This window comes from Bos grunniens, chromosome 17 (assembly GCF_055505025.1).
Source record: "Bos grunniens cultivar Pamir isolate PY7600 chromosome 17, Bosgru_T2T1.0, whole genome shotgun sequence".
NCBI classification, from domain to species: Eukaryota; Metazoa; Chordata; class Mammalia; order Artiodactyla; family Bovidae; genus Bos; species Bos grunniens.
Genome location: NC_141181.1, coordinates 54,331,172 through 54,343,311, shown reverse-complemented (window position 1 = coordinate 54,343,311; position 12,140 = coordinate 54,331,172). Strand labels below are relative to the sequence as shown.

The 12,140-nt window shown below is 41.4% G+C and overlaps 1 protein-coding gene across 3 annotated transcripts in view; it reads left to right on the top strand.

Moving 5' to 3' along the window:
* Window positions 1–11,715, top strand: part of P2RX7 (purinergic receptor P2X 7) — a 60,648-nt gene extending 48,933 nt beyond the window's left edge. For all 3 annotated transcript variants that reach the window (XM_086347678.1, XM_086347680.1, XM_086347679.1), the window contains 4 exons: window positions 1,144–1,209; window positions 1,296–1,445; window positions 3,202–3,303; window positions 7,807–11,715. In XM_086347678.1, the coding sequence (XP_086203804.1) occupies window positions 1,144–1,209; window positions 1,296–1,445; window positions 3,202–3,303; window positions 7,807–8,304 (816 nt within the window). In that variant the 3' untranslated portion in view covers window positions 8,305–11,715. The remainder of the gene's footprint in view (window positions 1–1,143; window positions 1,210–1,295; window positions 1,446–3,201; window positions 3,304–7,806) is intronic.
* The last annotated feature ends 425 nt before the right edge of the window (window positions 11,716–12,140 follow it).

Sequence of the window (12,140 nt, the reverse complement as noted above, 5' to 3'; positions counted from 1 at the left end):
AGGGAGGGGACGTATGTATACCTATGGCTGATTCATGCTGATGGGTTGCAGAAACAAACTCAATACTGTAAAACAATTATCCTTTCATTAAAAATAATTTTTTAAAAAAGGAGAGAGAGATCCCTCTGTAAAACAGTTTGTAAGGAACAGAACCCAGTTCAAATTGGGTTAGGAAAAAAGGGAAAAAGTCCTTTTTTTTTTTAGTTCATATAACTGATAAATCCAGAGGCAATTTTCAGGCTTCAGATATTGCTGAATCCAGATGTTTTAATAACATCATGAGGAACCTGCCCCCCTCCATCTCTTACATTTTTCTCCTCTGTTCTGGCGTCATTCCCGGTGGGTCATCTCTAGGTGGTAGTGTCAGCAGCTACTTATATCTTTGCAATTTAGCAACCTCTACGGAAAGAGAACATCTCAGCAAAAGCCTCAGCAGATGCCACTGGCTTTGACTGGCCCAGTATGAGCCACATACTCACTGATGAACTAATCACTATGACTAGGGTCACTCCCAACGGTCCTAGACCAGCCCGGAACCAGCCTCTTCCCTGCAAACTACAGGGACTGAGTATGCACAGAGATGGTTCTCCAAAGGAAAACTGGCATGCTGTCTCCAAAAGGAGGAGAGATGCAAAAACCAATGGATGCCCACATATCTTGTCTGACAGCATATTATTTACCTAACGTGGTAATAAGCCCCACAAGAATCAATGAGATATAGTGAGAAGATACAAAGATACTGAGAATAAAAATCACAAGGACATCTAAGGGGAGACTTTGTGCAGACATTCCTTCCCTCTGTTTCCAAAGTAATTTCAAATCACTTTTAGGGAAAGCTCTTCTGAAACCCTCACCTCGAATGGAAAAATAAACTTTCAGTGGCTCTCCTCTCAGTGTTTCTTAGTTTAAAACTTCTTAGTTTAAAACACCCCTGTTTTCAAGCACATCCTGAGAGACAGAAGCAGAAGGAATAGGATTCATTTTTCAGTCTCCTTAATCTTTGTTGCTGTGAACACATTGGATGCAGTTGTCAAATTCATGGCACTAGACTCCCTCCTCTGCTGGAACTTACAATTACATGTTAGAGCAGAAAAGCATGATTCTGAATTTCAACCAAGTAATCTTTTGTACTCTGTTTTCAAGGGGGGGAAATTTGACATCATCCAGCTGATCGTGTACATTGGTTCAACCCTCTCCTACTTTGGTTTGGTAAGAGATTCTTTTTCTCACACTTTATGAAAATGATGTGGCTAAAGAAAGTTTCACTGACAAGGTGCTTGTCTGGTTCTTTCCAGGCCACCGTGTTCATTGACATGCTCATCAACACTTATTCAAGTAAATACTGCCGATCGCATGTTTATCCCTGGTGCAAGTGCTGTCAACCCTGCGCAGTCAATGAATACTACTACAAGAAGAAGTATGAATCCATTGTGGAGCCAACACGGGTAAGACTCGATATGTCTACGGGATATCAAAATCAAAACACCTGAAGGGCCTATTGGATCACTGAGGAGAGTGCAGAAATAAGGCCACGATCACAGGTGCAGTCAATCCCGTGGTGGATAAGTATCAGGACCCTACCCCAATCCACATTCTCCGTCAGATGAATCCTTTCATTGTAGTGAAGAAAAGAGGCAAAAATGGAGAAGCATGATATAGGGAAAACAAATGTTTGTGTTCCAGGATTTGTCAGTTTGGTCAGATTTATTAAACTGGTTGTGCAATAAAAGTATAATAACTTTGGAGAACAATTTGTCAATCTAGTAACATTTAAACAGGATATTCTTTACACCCTGGCATTTCTACTTCTCCATACCTGCCCTAGAGAAACACTCACATGGGTACCCAAGTGGTACACGTGTACAAGATGTCTATCACAGTGCTATGTGTGACGGTGATGAAGAGCATCTGCCCAAATGCCCAACAGGTGAATGGTGAAATGAACTATGATAAGTCCATAGTAGGGAATGCCTGGCACCAGTTTTAAAACATGACGCAGATAATTATAAAAGCAAATGCTCATATAGAGTTCCCAGTGCTATGTATACGTTAACTCACTGAACCTTCACACAGCCTTATAGGTGGGTTTATAGGATTGTGTGATCATCAGTAGAATTCTAGATAGGTACTACTGTTATCTTTCTGCAGATGAGGAAACTGAGGCACAGGAAGGATAAATTATTTGCCCAAAGTCATATAGTTGGCAGAGATCGAATTCTAACTCAGGCAGGCTGGTTTCAGAATCCATGTTGATAACTATTATGTTAGAGGTACTGACATGAGCAAATATCCAAGATTGCTGAAAGTGAAAAAGCAAACTATGGAACAATATCTGTGGTATGATATATAGGCTAAAAAGCAACTATACACAAAAACTATTTAATGTATTTTCTACACGTATATATGTCTATTTATATATATACATATATATTCTGTATATTTTTATGTGCATTATACACACACATGTAAATGTGTGTGGGGAAGTAATAAATGTATACAAAAAGGTTGGGACACTCACAAATCACTCACAGTGATTGCTTACGGAAAGGAGCCTCGGATAGGGGAGTAGTCAAAGGAAATTTTAGTTCGCCTGTATGGTTTTGATTTGATTCATTTGGAATTTGATTAATTTTGGAATCCATGATTTCCTCCAATCAAAGAGAAATTTCTGGTACTTTAAAAACAACAAAGAGGGTTTCTTTCCCTTGACCAAGAACACTGCTGTCCTTTTGTAGCGGCTGAATGCACAATTCATTGTTCATTGTACATGTATTTGCAATTAAAATCAAAGTTCATCTTTGCAACTAAAATTAATCACCATTTCACGGCCCAAGATGGGAGGCAATTTAATGAAGATATAAATAATTTAAGTTGCAATAGTATAACTTTCAGGAGATATTCAACCTTAGCATAACTGAAATTGAGGGAACATAACAAAGGAATTTTTATATAGCACTTGGGGTACCTGGAGATAATAGGCAGTAAGCTGTGGATCCTCTAAGTCTACAAATTAAGGTGGCGGGGGCTCCATTTCTGATACTCATAATCAATTCTTTCTTAGTTAGCACGAGTTTCTGGTTAGCTTGTTTAACGGGTTGTCATTTGGCAAGTAGGAATAACAGTTGCCTTTAGATATGTTCAGATACACAGTAGGTGTAACGCTGTACTAAAATGGCTAACCCTTTAATTTTTATCTCCTAGACATTAAAATATGTGTCCTTTGTGGATGAACCCTGTATTAGGATGGTAAATGAAAGACTGCTTGGGAGACGTCTGCAAGATGTCAAAGGTGAAAAAGTCCTGGTAAGTTGTTTAGTGCTTGCTTTTTGTTTTTCGGCTGCGCGGCACAGCCTGCGGGATTTTAAGTTCCCTGATGGAACCCACACGCCCTGCAGTGGAGGCCTGGAGTCCTAACCACTGGACCCCCAGGGAATTCTCATTAGTCTTTTCAAACTAATTAATTGATTAATTTGGTTGTGTGGGGTCTTAGCTGTGGCACACAGGATCTTCCTTGCGTCATGTGGGATCTTTCGTCAAGGCTCACGGCCTCTCTAGTTGTGGTGCTCTGGCTTCAGCAGTTGCAGTGTGTGGGCTTAGCTGCCCTGCCGCATATGGGATCTTAGCTCTCCGACCAGGTATCGAACCTGTGTCTCCTGCATTGCAAGGTGGATTCTTAACCACTAGACCACCAGGGAAATCCCAGTCTTTTTAAAAGAATACTTACTATTAAATGTAAATATATCTAGAAATGTGTATAAATCATAACTGATGACAAAGTAAACACCATGCAACACATGGTACCAGCACCCAGACTTTAAAAGTGAATATTACTAGCAGAAGGCCCTTTAATGCCTCTACCCAATTACTATCTTCCCTTAAAAGTAGACGTTACCCTGCATTCAAACATTTTACCTCTTATAGAATTTTACAAAATTTGAATCCTATAGTATGTATTCAGTACATACTCTGTTGAGTGGCTTCCCTCACTCAACATTATTTTTGTGAGAGTCATCCATGATGTTGTGTGTAGCAGTGGTTCATTCTCATTGTTGTATAATTTTTTGTTTTATAAACATTCAATTTATTTATCCATTCAATTGTTGAATGAACTACCCATTTGGTTAGTTTCCACTTTGGGGTTCATGCCAATGCTGCCGCTACAGTAAACATATGGCACCTGAGAACGGAACTGCCAAGTCATGAGGCAGGCCTGTGTGCAGCTTTCATAGTTACTGCTTATAAGTTCTCTAAAGGGGGTGTTCTCATTCACACTCTCCCCAGCAGTTCTGGCTGCTGGACATCTTCACTGACTGCATTAGTTTTCTCCAGCTGCTGTAATACATTACCACAAACTAGGGAGCCTAGAACAACAGAAGTGTATTCTCTCACAGTTCTGGAGGTTAGAAGTCTGAAATAAGGTGTCAGAAGGGCTGTACTCTCTCTGAAGGCTCTAGGGGAGGCTCCTTTCTTGTTTATTCCAGCTCCAGATGCTTATTTCACCTGTTAGGATGTCCAGCAGGATACTGATCAGAAATGTTAAGAGCAGGCATCTTTGTCTCATTTCCTATCTCAGGAATAAAGTTTTTTTTTTTTTAATTTTACTATTGTATTTGCTGTAGGGTTTTTGTTTTTTGGCTTCCCTCATGGCTTGCAGGGATCCTAGTTCCCTGACCAGGGGTTGAACCTGGCCCACCGCAGTTAAAGTGCTGAGTCCCGGCAATTCCCTGTTGTGGGTTTTTAAAGAATACCCTATCAGATTAAGAAAATTCCCCTCTGCTCCTAGTTCACTAAGAATTTTTATCATGACTGGATCCTGAGTTTTAAATAATGTATTTTTTCAGGCTTTTCAAATAATGAGTTTTCTTTTTTTGTTGTTTTTTAGTACATTACACTGATTGGTTTTCAAAGATTAAGCCAACCTTTCATTGCTGCAATAAAATACATTGAATGCAATGTATTATTCTTTGTATTTACTGCTGAATTCAATTCACTAATATTTAAGAACTTTACATCTCTTCTTGAGAGAGACTGGCCAAAATTTTTCCATTCTTGTAATGTTTTTATCAGGTCTGGGTATAAAGTGAACTCTCATATACTGAGGAAGGGCAGTAAAAGACACACAACATAAAATTTACCTTTTAAACCATTTTACAGAGTACAATTCAGTGACATTTAGTATATCCACAATGCTGAGCAACCATCACCACTGCCTTGCTCCAGAACTTTTTCATCACCCCAAAAGGAAACTTTGAATCCATTCAGCAGCCACTCCCACTCACTTCTCCCCAGGCCCTGTGCAACCACTAATCTGCTTTCTGTATCCATGAATTTGCCTATTTTGGACATTTCATGTAAATTGAATCTTACTTGTCTCCTTATGTCTGGTTCCTTTCATTTAGCATAATGTCTTCAAGGTTCCATCCATGTTTAGCTAAACAGCCACGTTTAGTATGTGTCAGTAATTTATTCCTTTTCACAGCTGTATGAACACAATTTTTTTTTTTTTTTGTCTGTGTAGGTCTTGTTGCTGCATGTGGGCTTTCTCTAGCTGTGGCAAGCAAGGGCTACTCTCTTGTGGCGTGTGGGCTTCTCACTGTGGTGGCTTCTCTTGTTGCAGAGCATGGGTTCAGTAGTTGTGGTGCTCAGGCTTAGTTGCCCTGTGGCATATGAGATCTTCCCAGACCAGGGATCAAACCCACGTCCCCTGCACTGGCAGGTGGATTCTCAACCACTGTACCACCAGGGAAGTCCTGAACATAACAGTTTTTTATCCATTCATTCACTGATGGACATGGGTTATTTTCACCCTTTGGCTATTATAATAGTGGTGCTGTGTACAGTCATGTACATGAACCATTTAGTTTTAATGTACTCAACTCACACTCTGTCTGGTGAATGAAGGTATATGTCACATAGACATAAATGATGGCAATTATGGCAAATTCCCTTGGAGGATAACAAAGGGACTTTTCAGAAAAGGGAGCATGGTGAGAAAGGAGAGCTAAGTCAGCAAATATTTATTGTCTACCATGTGCTGGGCACTGTCCTAGGCACTGGGGACACAAGCAATAAACAAAGCAAACAGGGCCCCTGTTTTCCTGTGGAAGAAGAATCATCCAGGAAACATACCAGTTCATAAGATCATTTCAGATGGTGGTAAGTATTAATGAAGAGCATAGAACATCATCATGTGGTAAGAGAAGGACCTGAGAGGAGGGGAACTGCCTAGATCAGGTGGGCAGGGCCCAGAGGTCTCTGACAGAGGATATAGGCACTAAGCCCTGGCTTTTCTGAATTTCACTTTCCAAACCTGTAAAATAGAGATCAGGACACATAGCTCATGAGGTTTTCCTTTTTTAAAAAAAAAATTTATTTATTTATTTTTGGTTGCTCTGGGCCTTCGTTGCTACATGCTGGCCCTCTGCAGTTTCAGTGAACAGGGGCCACTCTTCACCGAGGTGCACCGGCCTCTCACTGCAGTGGCTTCTCCTGTTTCGGAGCACAGGCTCCAGGCACATGGGCTCAGAAGTTGGGGCTCACGGGCTTTAGTTGCTCCGTGGCATGTGGAATCTTCACAGACCAGGAATCAAACCTTGTCCCTTGCATCGGCAGGCAGATTCTCACCCACTGCCCTACCAGGGAAGCCCTCATGTGGTTTTTCGAAAGCTTAAATGAGGCGATGCTTGCGAAACACAGACTTGACGTGTACATTTAATAAATGAGAGCTATATATGTGTGTCTCTTTTGCTGTCTTGCATTCAGGGTTGTCATTACCATCTTTTTAAATTCCATATATATGCATTAGTATACTGTATTGGTGTTTTTCTTTCTGGCTTACTTCACTCTGTATAATAGGCTCCAGTTTCATCCACCTCATTAGAACTGATTCAAATGTATTCTTTTTAATGGCTGAGTAATACTCCATTGTGTATATGTACCACAGCTTTCCTATCTATTCATCTGCTGATGGACATCTAGGTTGCTTCCATGTCCTGGCTATTATAAACAGTGCTGCGATGAACATTGGGGTACACGTGTCTCTTTCAATTCTGGTTTCCTCGGTGTGTATGCCCAGCAGTGGGATTGCTGGGTCATATGGCAGTTCTATTTCCAGTTTTTGAAGGAATCTCCACACTGTTCTCCATAGTGGCTGTACTAGTTTGCATTCCCACCAACAGTGTAAGAGGGTTCCCTTTTCTCCACATCCTCTCCAGCATTTATTGCTTGTAGACTTGTGGATCGCAGCCATTCTGACTGGCGTGAAATGGTACCTCATTGTGGTTTTGATTTGTATTTCTCTGATAATGAGTGATGTTGAGCATCTTTTCATGTGTTTGTTAGCCATCTGTATGTCTTTTGGACTCTGTGGGAGAGGGAGGGGGGATGATTTGGGAGAATGGCATTAAAACATGTATAATATCACATAAGAAATGAATCACCAGTCCAGGTTTGATGCAGGATACAGGAAGCTTGGGGCTGGTGCACTGGAATGACCCAGAGAGATGGTATGGGGAGGGAGGTGGGAGGGGGGTTCAGGATTGGGAACACGTGCACACCCATGGCGGATGCATATTGATGTATGGCAAAACCGATACAATATTGTAAAGTAAAAAATAATAATAATAATAAATAAAATTAAAATAAACCTAAAAAAATAATAAAATAAACGGTACAAAAGAAAAAAAAAGAGAGCTACTAGTATTAATGTAGTATTAAGTGTAATTTTATAAGTTCATAAGAAAATTAAAGAACCCAGGACCCTAGGGGTTGTCACTGCTGATGGGTTTGGAAACTTGCCTTTTTCAGAGACCCCAGCTGGACTTTGCAGACTTGTCCTGGCTGCATCTGTCTCTTCACGACTCACCCCCCATTCCCGGACAACCAGAGGAGATCCAGCTGCTCAGTGAAGAAGTGCACGTTAAATCCAGGGACTGCCCGGATTGGTGCCAGTGCGGGAACTGCCTTCCATCGCAACTCCCTGAGAACCAAAGATGCCTGGAGGAGCTGTGCTGCCGGAAAAAGCCGGGTGCCTGTATCACCACCTCAGAGCTCTTCAGGGACCTTGTGCTGTCCAGGCGGGCCTTGCAGTTCCTACTGCAGTACCAGGAGCCCTTGCTGGTGCTGGATGCAGATTCTGCCAACAGCCGGCTGCGGCACTGTGCCTACAGGAGCTACACTGCCTGGCGCTTTGGCTCCCAGGACCTGGCTGACTTCGCCATCCTGCCCAGTTGCTGCCGCTGGAGGATCCGGAGAGAGTTCCCCAAGAGTGAAGGCCAGTACAGTGGCTTCAAGAGTCCTTACTGATGCGCTGAGCAGTCACAGAACGTTGCCTTTGCTTGCACCTTGAGCTTCACCTGCAAGGATGTATGTCCAGATTTTCAGCCAAAGGGAAATGGGCTTTCCTCTCCCCCAGCTCTACGGGTGTCAGAGAGCAAAGTGACGGGGTAAACAAACAACAGATAAACCAGAATCCCTCAGCATGGATGAGAGTCAAGAGATTCAGATTCATTTCTCCATTCTATCCCTAGGAGGTTGCGATCCCAGGCCTTTAACCTCTGTGCCTTAGTTGCCTTATTAGCCAAGCTACTGTTTCACAATTAGGAGAGCAAATTGAGACAGTGTACACAAATTTTCTTATTAATGCATAAAAGCTACATGAATATGGGCTTCCCTGGTGGCCAAGTGGTTAAGAATCCACCTGCCAATGCAGGGGATATGGGTTCAATCCCTGATTCAGGAAGACCCCACATGCTGCAGAGCAACTAAGCCCATGCACCACAACTACTGAAGCCCATGCCCTAGAGCCCATGCTCCGCAACGAGAAGCCACCGCAATGAGAAGCCCGCATACTGCAACAAAGAGTAGCCCCTGCTCTCTGCAACTAGAGAAAGCCCGTGCATGCATAGCAATGAAGACCCCAGAACAGCCAAAAATGAATTTTTTAAAAAATAATGTTTTTTTTTTTTAACTAGATGAATACGAAGCAGATCATTTTGAGGTGAGACTAGGATAATGCCCAACCCTTTGGGTCCTGGTTAAAGAATGAGGAGGGATACAAGTGGCCACAAATTTTTTTGACATCTGTTACACAGGACCTGAGAGTTATATCTCCTCCCCTTGGGTCTTGACAGCTTTGCTCACTTTATCCAATGATAAAGTGATGCTGTATCTGATTCAGGGTCTTGGTCCTAAGATGCTGATAGCTTCCATTTCCTGTCCCTTGAAACTCTTGCTGCAAAGAAAACCAGCTCTCATGTAAAAACGTGGCCATTTGGAGGCCACCTTGCTGTGAGGAAGCCCAAGCAGTCACGTGGAGAGGAGAGATGCCTGACCAGCGCCCAGCACTCAAGACATCTGAGCCTGTCACTAGACATGGGAGAGAAGAAGCCTCTAGACTATTTCAGATCCTGCTAACATATGACTGCAGCTGCACAGACACTCTAAGTGAGAGTTTCCCAGTGAACCCACAGAACAGAATTGTTATCTTAAACTATGTTTGGGGTTGTCTGTTATACAGCAACAGATAACTGGGACAGACAGCAAGCCCGACTCATAGGATGTAGACTCAGCCTACACCCTCTCTGGTTCTAAGGTTCTTAGGCAGCCTAGATATCCCTGGAGCCCCTCGAGGGCTTAGGTTTCCTTTTATTTTAATTGGAGGATATTTGCTTTACAAAGTTGTGTTGGTTTCTACTGTAAAACAATGCGAATCAGCCATAATATATATATATGTATTGTTACTGTTCAGTTCCTCAGTCGTGTCTGACTTTTAGTGACCCCATGGACTGCAGCAGGCCAGGCTTCCCTGTCCTTCACCATCTCCCAGAGCTTGCTCAAACTCATGTCCATTGAGTCAGTGATGCCATCCAACCATCTCATCCTCTGTCTTCCCTTTCTCCTGCCTTCAATCTTTCCCCACATCAGGATCTTTTCCAATGAGTTGGCTCTTCACATCAGGTGGCTGAAGTACTGGAGCTTCAGCTTCAGCATCAGTCCTTCCAATGAATATTCAGGACTGATTTCCTTTAGGATTGACTGGTTTGATCTCCTTACAGCCCAAGGGACTCTCAAGAGTCTTCTTCAACACCACAGTTTAAAAGCATCAATTCTTCAGTGCTCAGTCTTCTTTATGGTGCAACTCTCACATCCATACATGACTCCTGGAAAAATCATAGCTTTGACTAGATGGACCTTTGTTGGCAAAGTAATGTCTCTGCTTTTTAATACACTGTCTAGGTTTGTCATAGCTTTTCCTCCAAGGAGCAAGCATCTTTTAATTTCGTGGTTGCAGTCACCATCTGCGATGATTTTGGAGCCTAAGAAAATAAAATCTGTCACTGTTTCCATTGTTTCCTTATCTACTTTCCATGGAGTGATGGGACTGGATGCCATGATCTTCATTTTTTGAATGTTGAGTTTTAAGCCAGCAATATATATGTGTGTGTATATATATGCACCATATATATCTTCAGCAATATGTATGTGACTGCAGACCAAATCAGGTAACTCACCAGACCAGCTCTGGAATCCATCAAATCTAACTGCTGAGCTACCCAGTACATTGCAATCCACATCACATTTCTATGACTGGAAGTAACTATTGCTGTTAAAAACTAGAAAAAATAAAAGCCACCTTTATGCCTTTAACATCCTGTACTTCGCAACCAGTTATAATGGATACAGTCTGATTGCTACTTAAAAAGCAATTGACACTCAAAGCTCTTACCATTTCTATCCATCAACCACTGAGAGTATAAAAATGAATAGCAGGTTTTAGGATCCTCCTCAGGATTTCCTTTTCAAGGTTTTAGCACTAGAACAGACTGTTTCTAAATGACAACTATTTTAAACAATAAATACAGAGCACTATTCAAAACTGTGACTAATAAATGGTGTGTGAGTTTTTATACATACTCTTTAATATTTAGCATTTTGATACTTTTTAAAAATCACCAGCTTTCTACTGTATTAATGTAAAATAATATGAACAAAAACCTTCCTTTTTTGACCTAGCATTTTATCTGGCTTTAAACTCAGGAATCAAGTTAATTGGGCCATATTTAACTCTCATTTTTACTACCTTTCAGAGATATTTTTGAAAAGTGAATTATATATGACTTCTTCAGAACTGAACTTTTTTACTCCAAGAATTCTATGTACCTGCTACAGATTTACATTCTGATAGCCTCTGAGCCTTCACATGAAATTTTTTGGTGCCTTATTCCTAGTGTGTTTCTCTCACCTTGTGGAGGCCCCAGATGGAGTCAGAATTTGGAATGACAAATAATCACTGGATCCACCTACTGTTTTCCTTCACCTTTCCCAGATGCTCTGGGTGAGAGGGTGAAGTGTTACGTCAACTGCATGTCTGACACTTCCTAGAATAACATGCATCACATTTATATTCTTATTTTTAGTCTACTGTAGAAAACAGTGTCATCGCCAAAGGCATCCTAATTAAAGTCACATTTTATAGGGTCTGGTTTTTGTACTTAAATCCATTCTTCTGTTATAGTAATTGCACAGTATTCACTGCTTCATCTCTGTATCAGAGATCTGCTTTCTTGTAACCCTGCCTGATTTCATGTAGCATTGGTTATAGACTTGTATTCCTCTCTTTAGAGGGAATCCTTCTTAAAACCTTCCTAATTCTAGCTTGGCAATGCAGATGTCTTAACTGTTTTGATAATAATAAAAAAAAATGTGCAATTTGTATTTATTGAAGTATTCCTTTTACTTTCTTTTCTCAAAAGATCCCCAAATCAGCAGTCTTATTCACTGACACATTCATTCAACATATACACCCTGAAGCACTATGACACAAAGATGTATTTTAGTCTCTGCCCCCAGTTCCTGACACAGATCTCCTAAATCCCCCAGAATTTCCTGGAGATAGAGCTGTCTTGTATTCTAATGAGGCCAGTCTTGGTGGGCTCCTGGATTACTTCAGGAAGGGGGCTGGTCACCAAAAGACCAAGCCATGATTAGAAGCTTGGAACTTTCAGTCCTATTCCCTTATCCTCCAGAGTGGGGGAGAGGGGTGGGATGGAAATTCAGTTAGTCACTGATTTTGACTATGTAATGAAGGTTCTGTAAAAATCCCTACCTTATGGGATTAAGAAACCTTTCATATTGAAGAA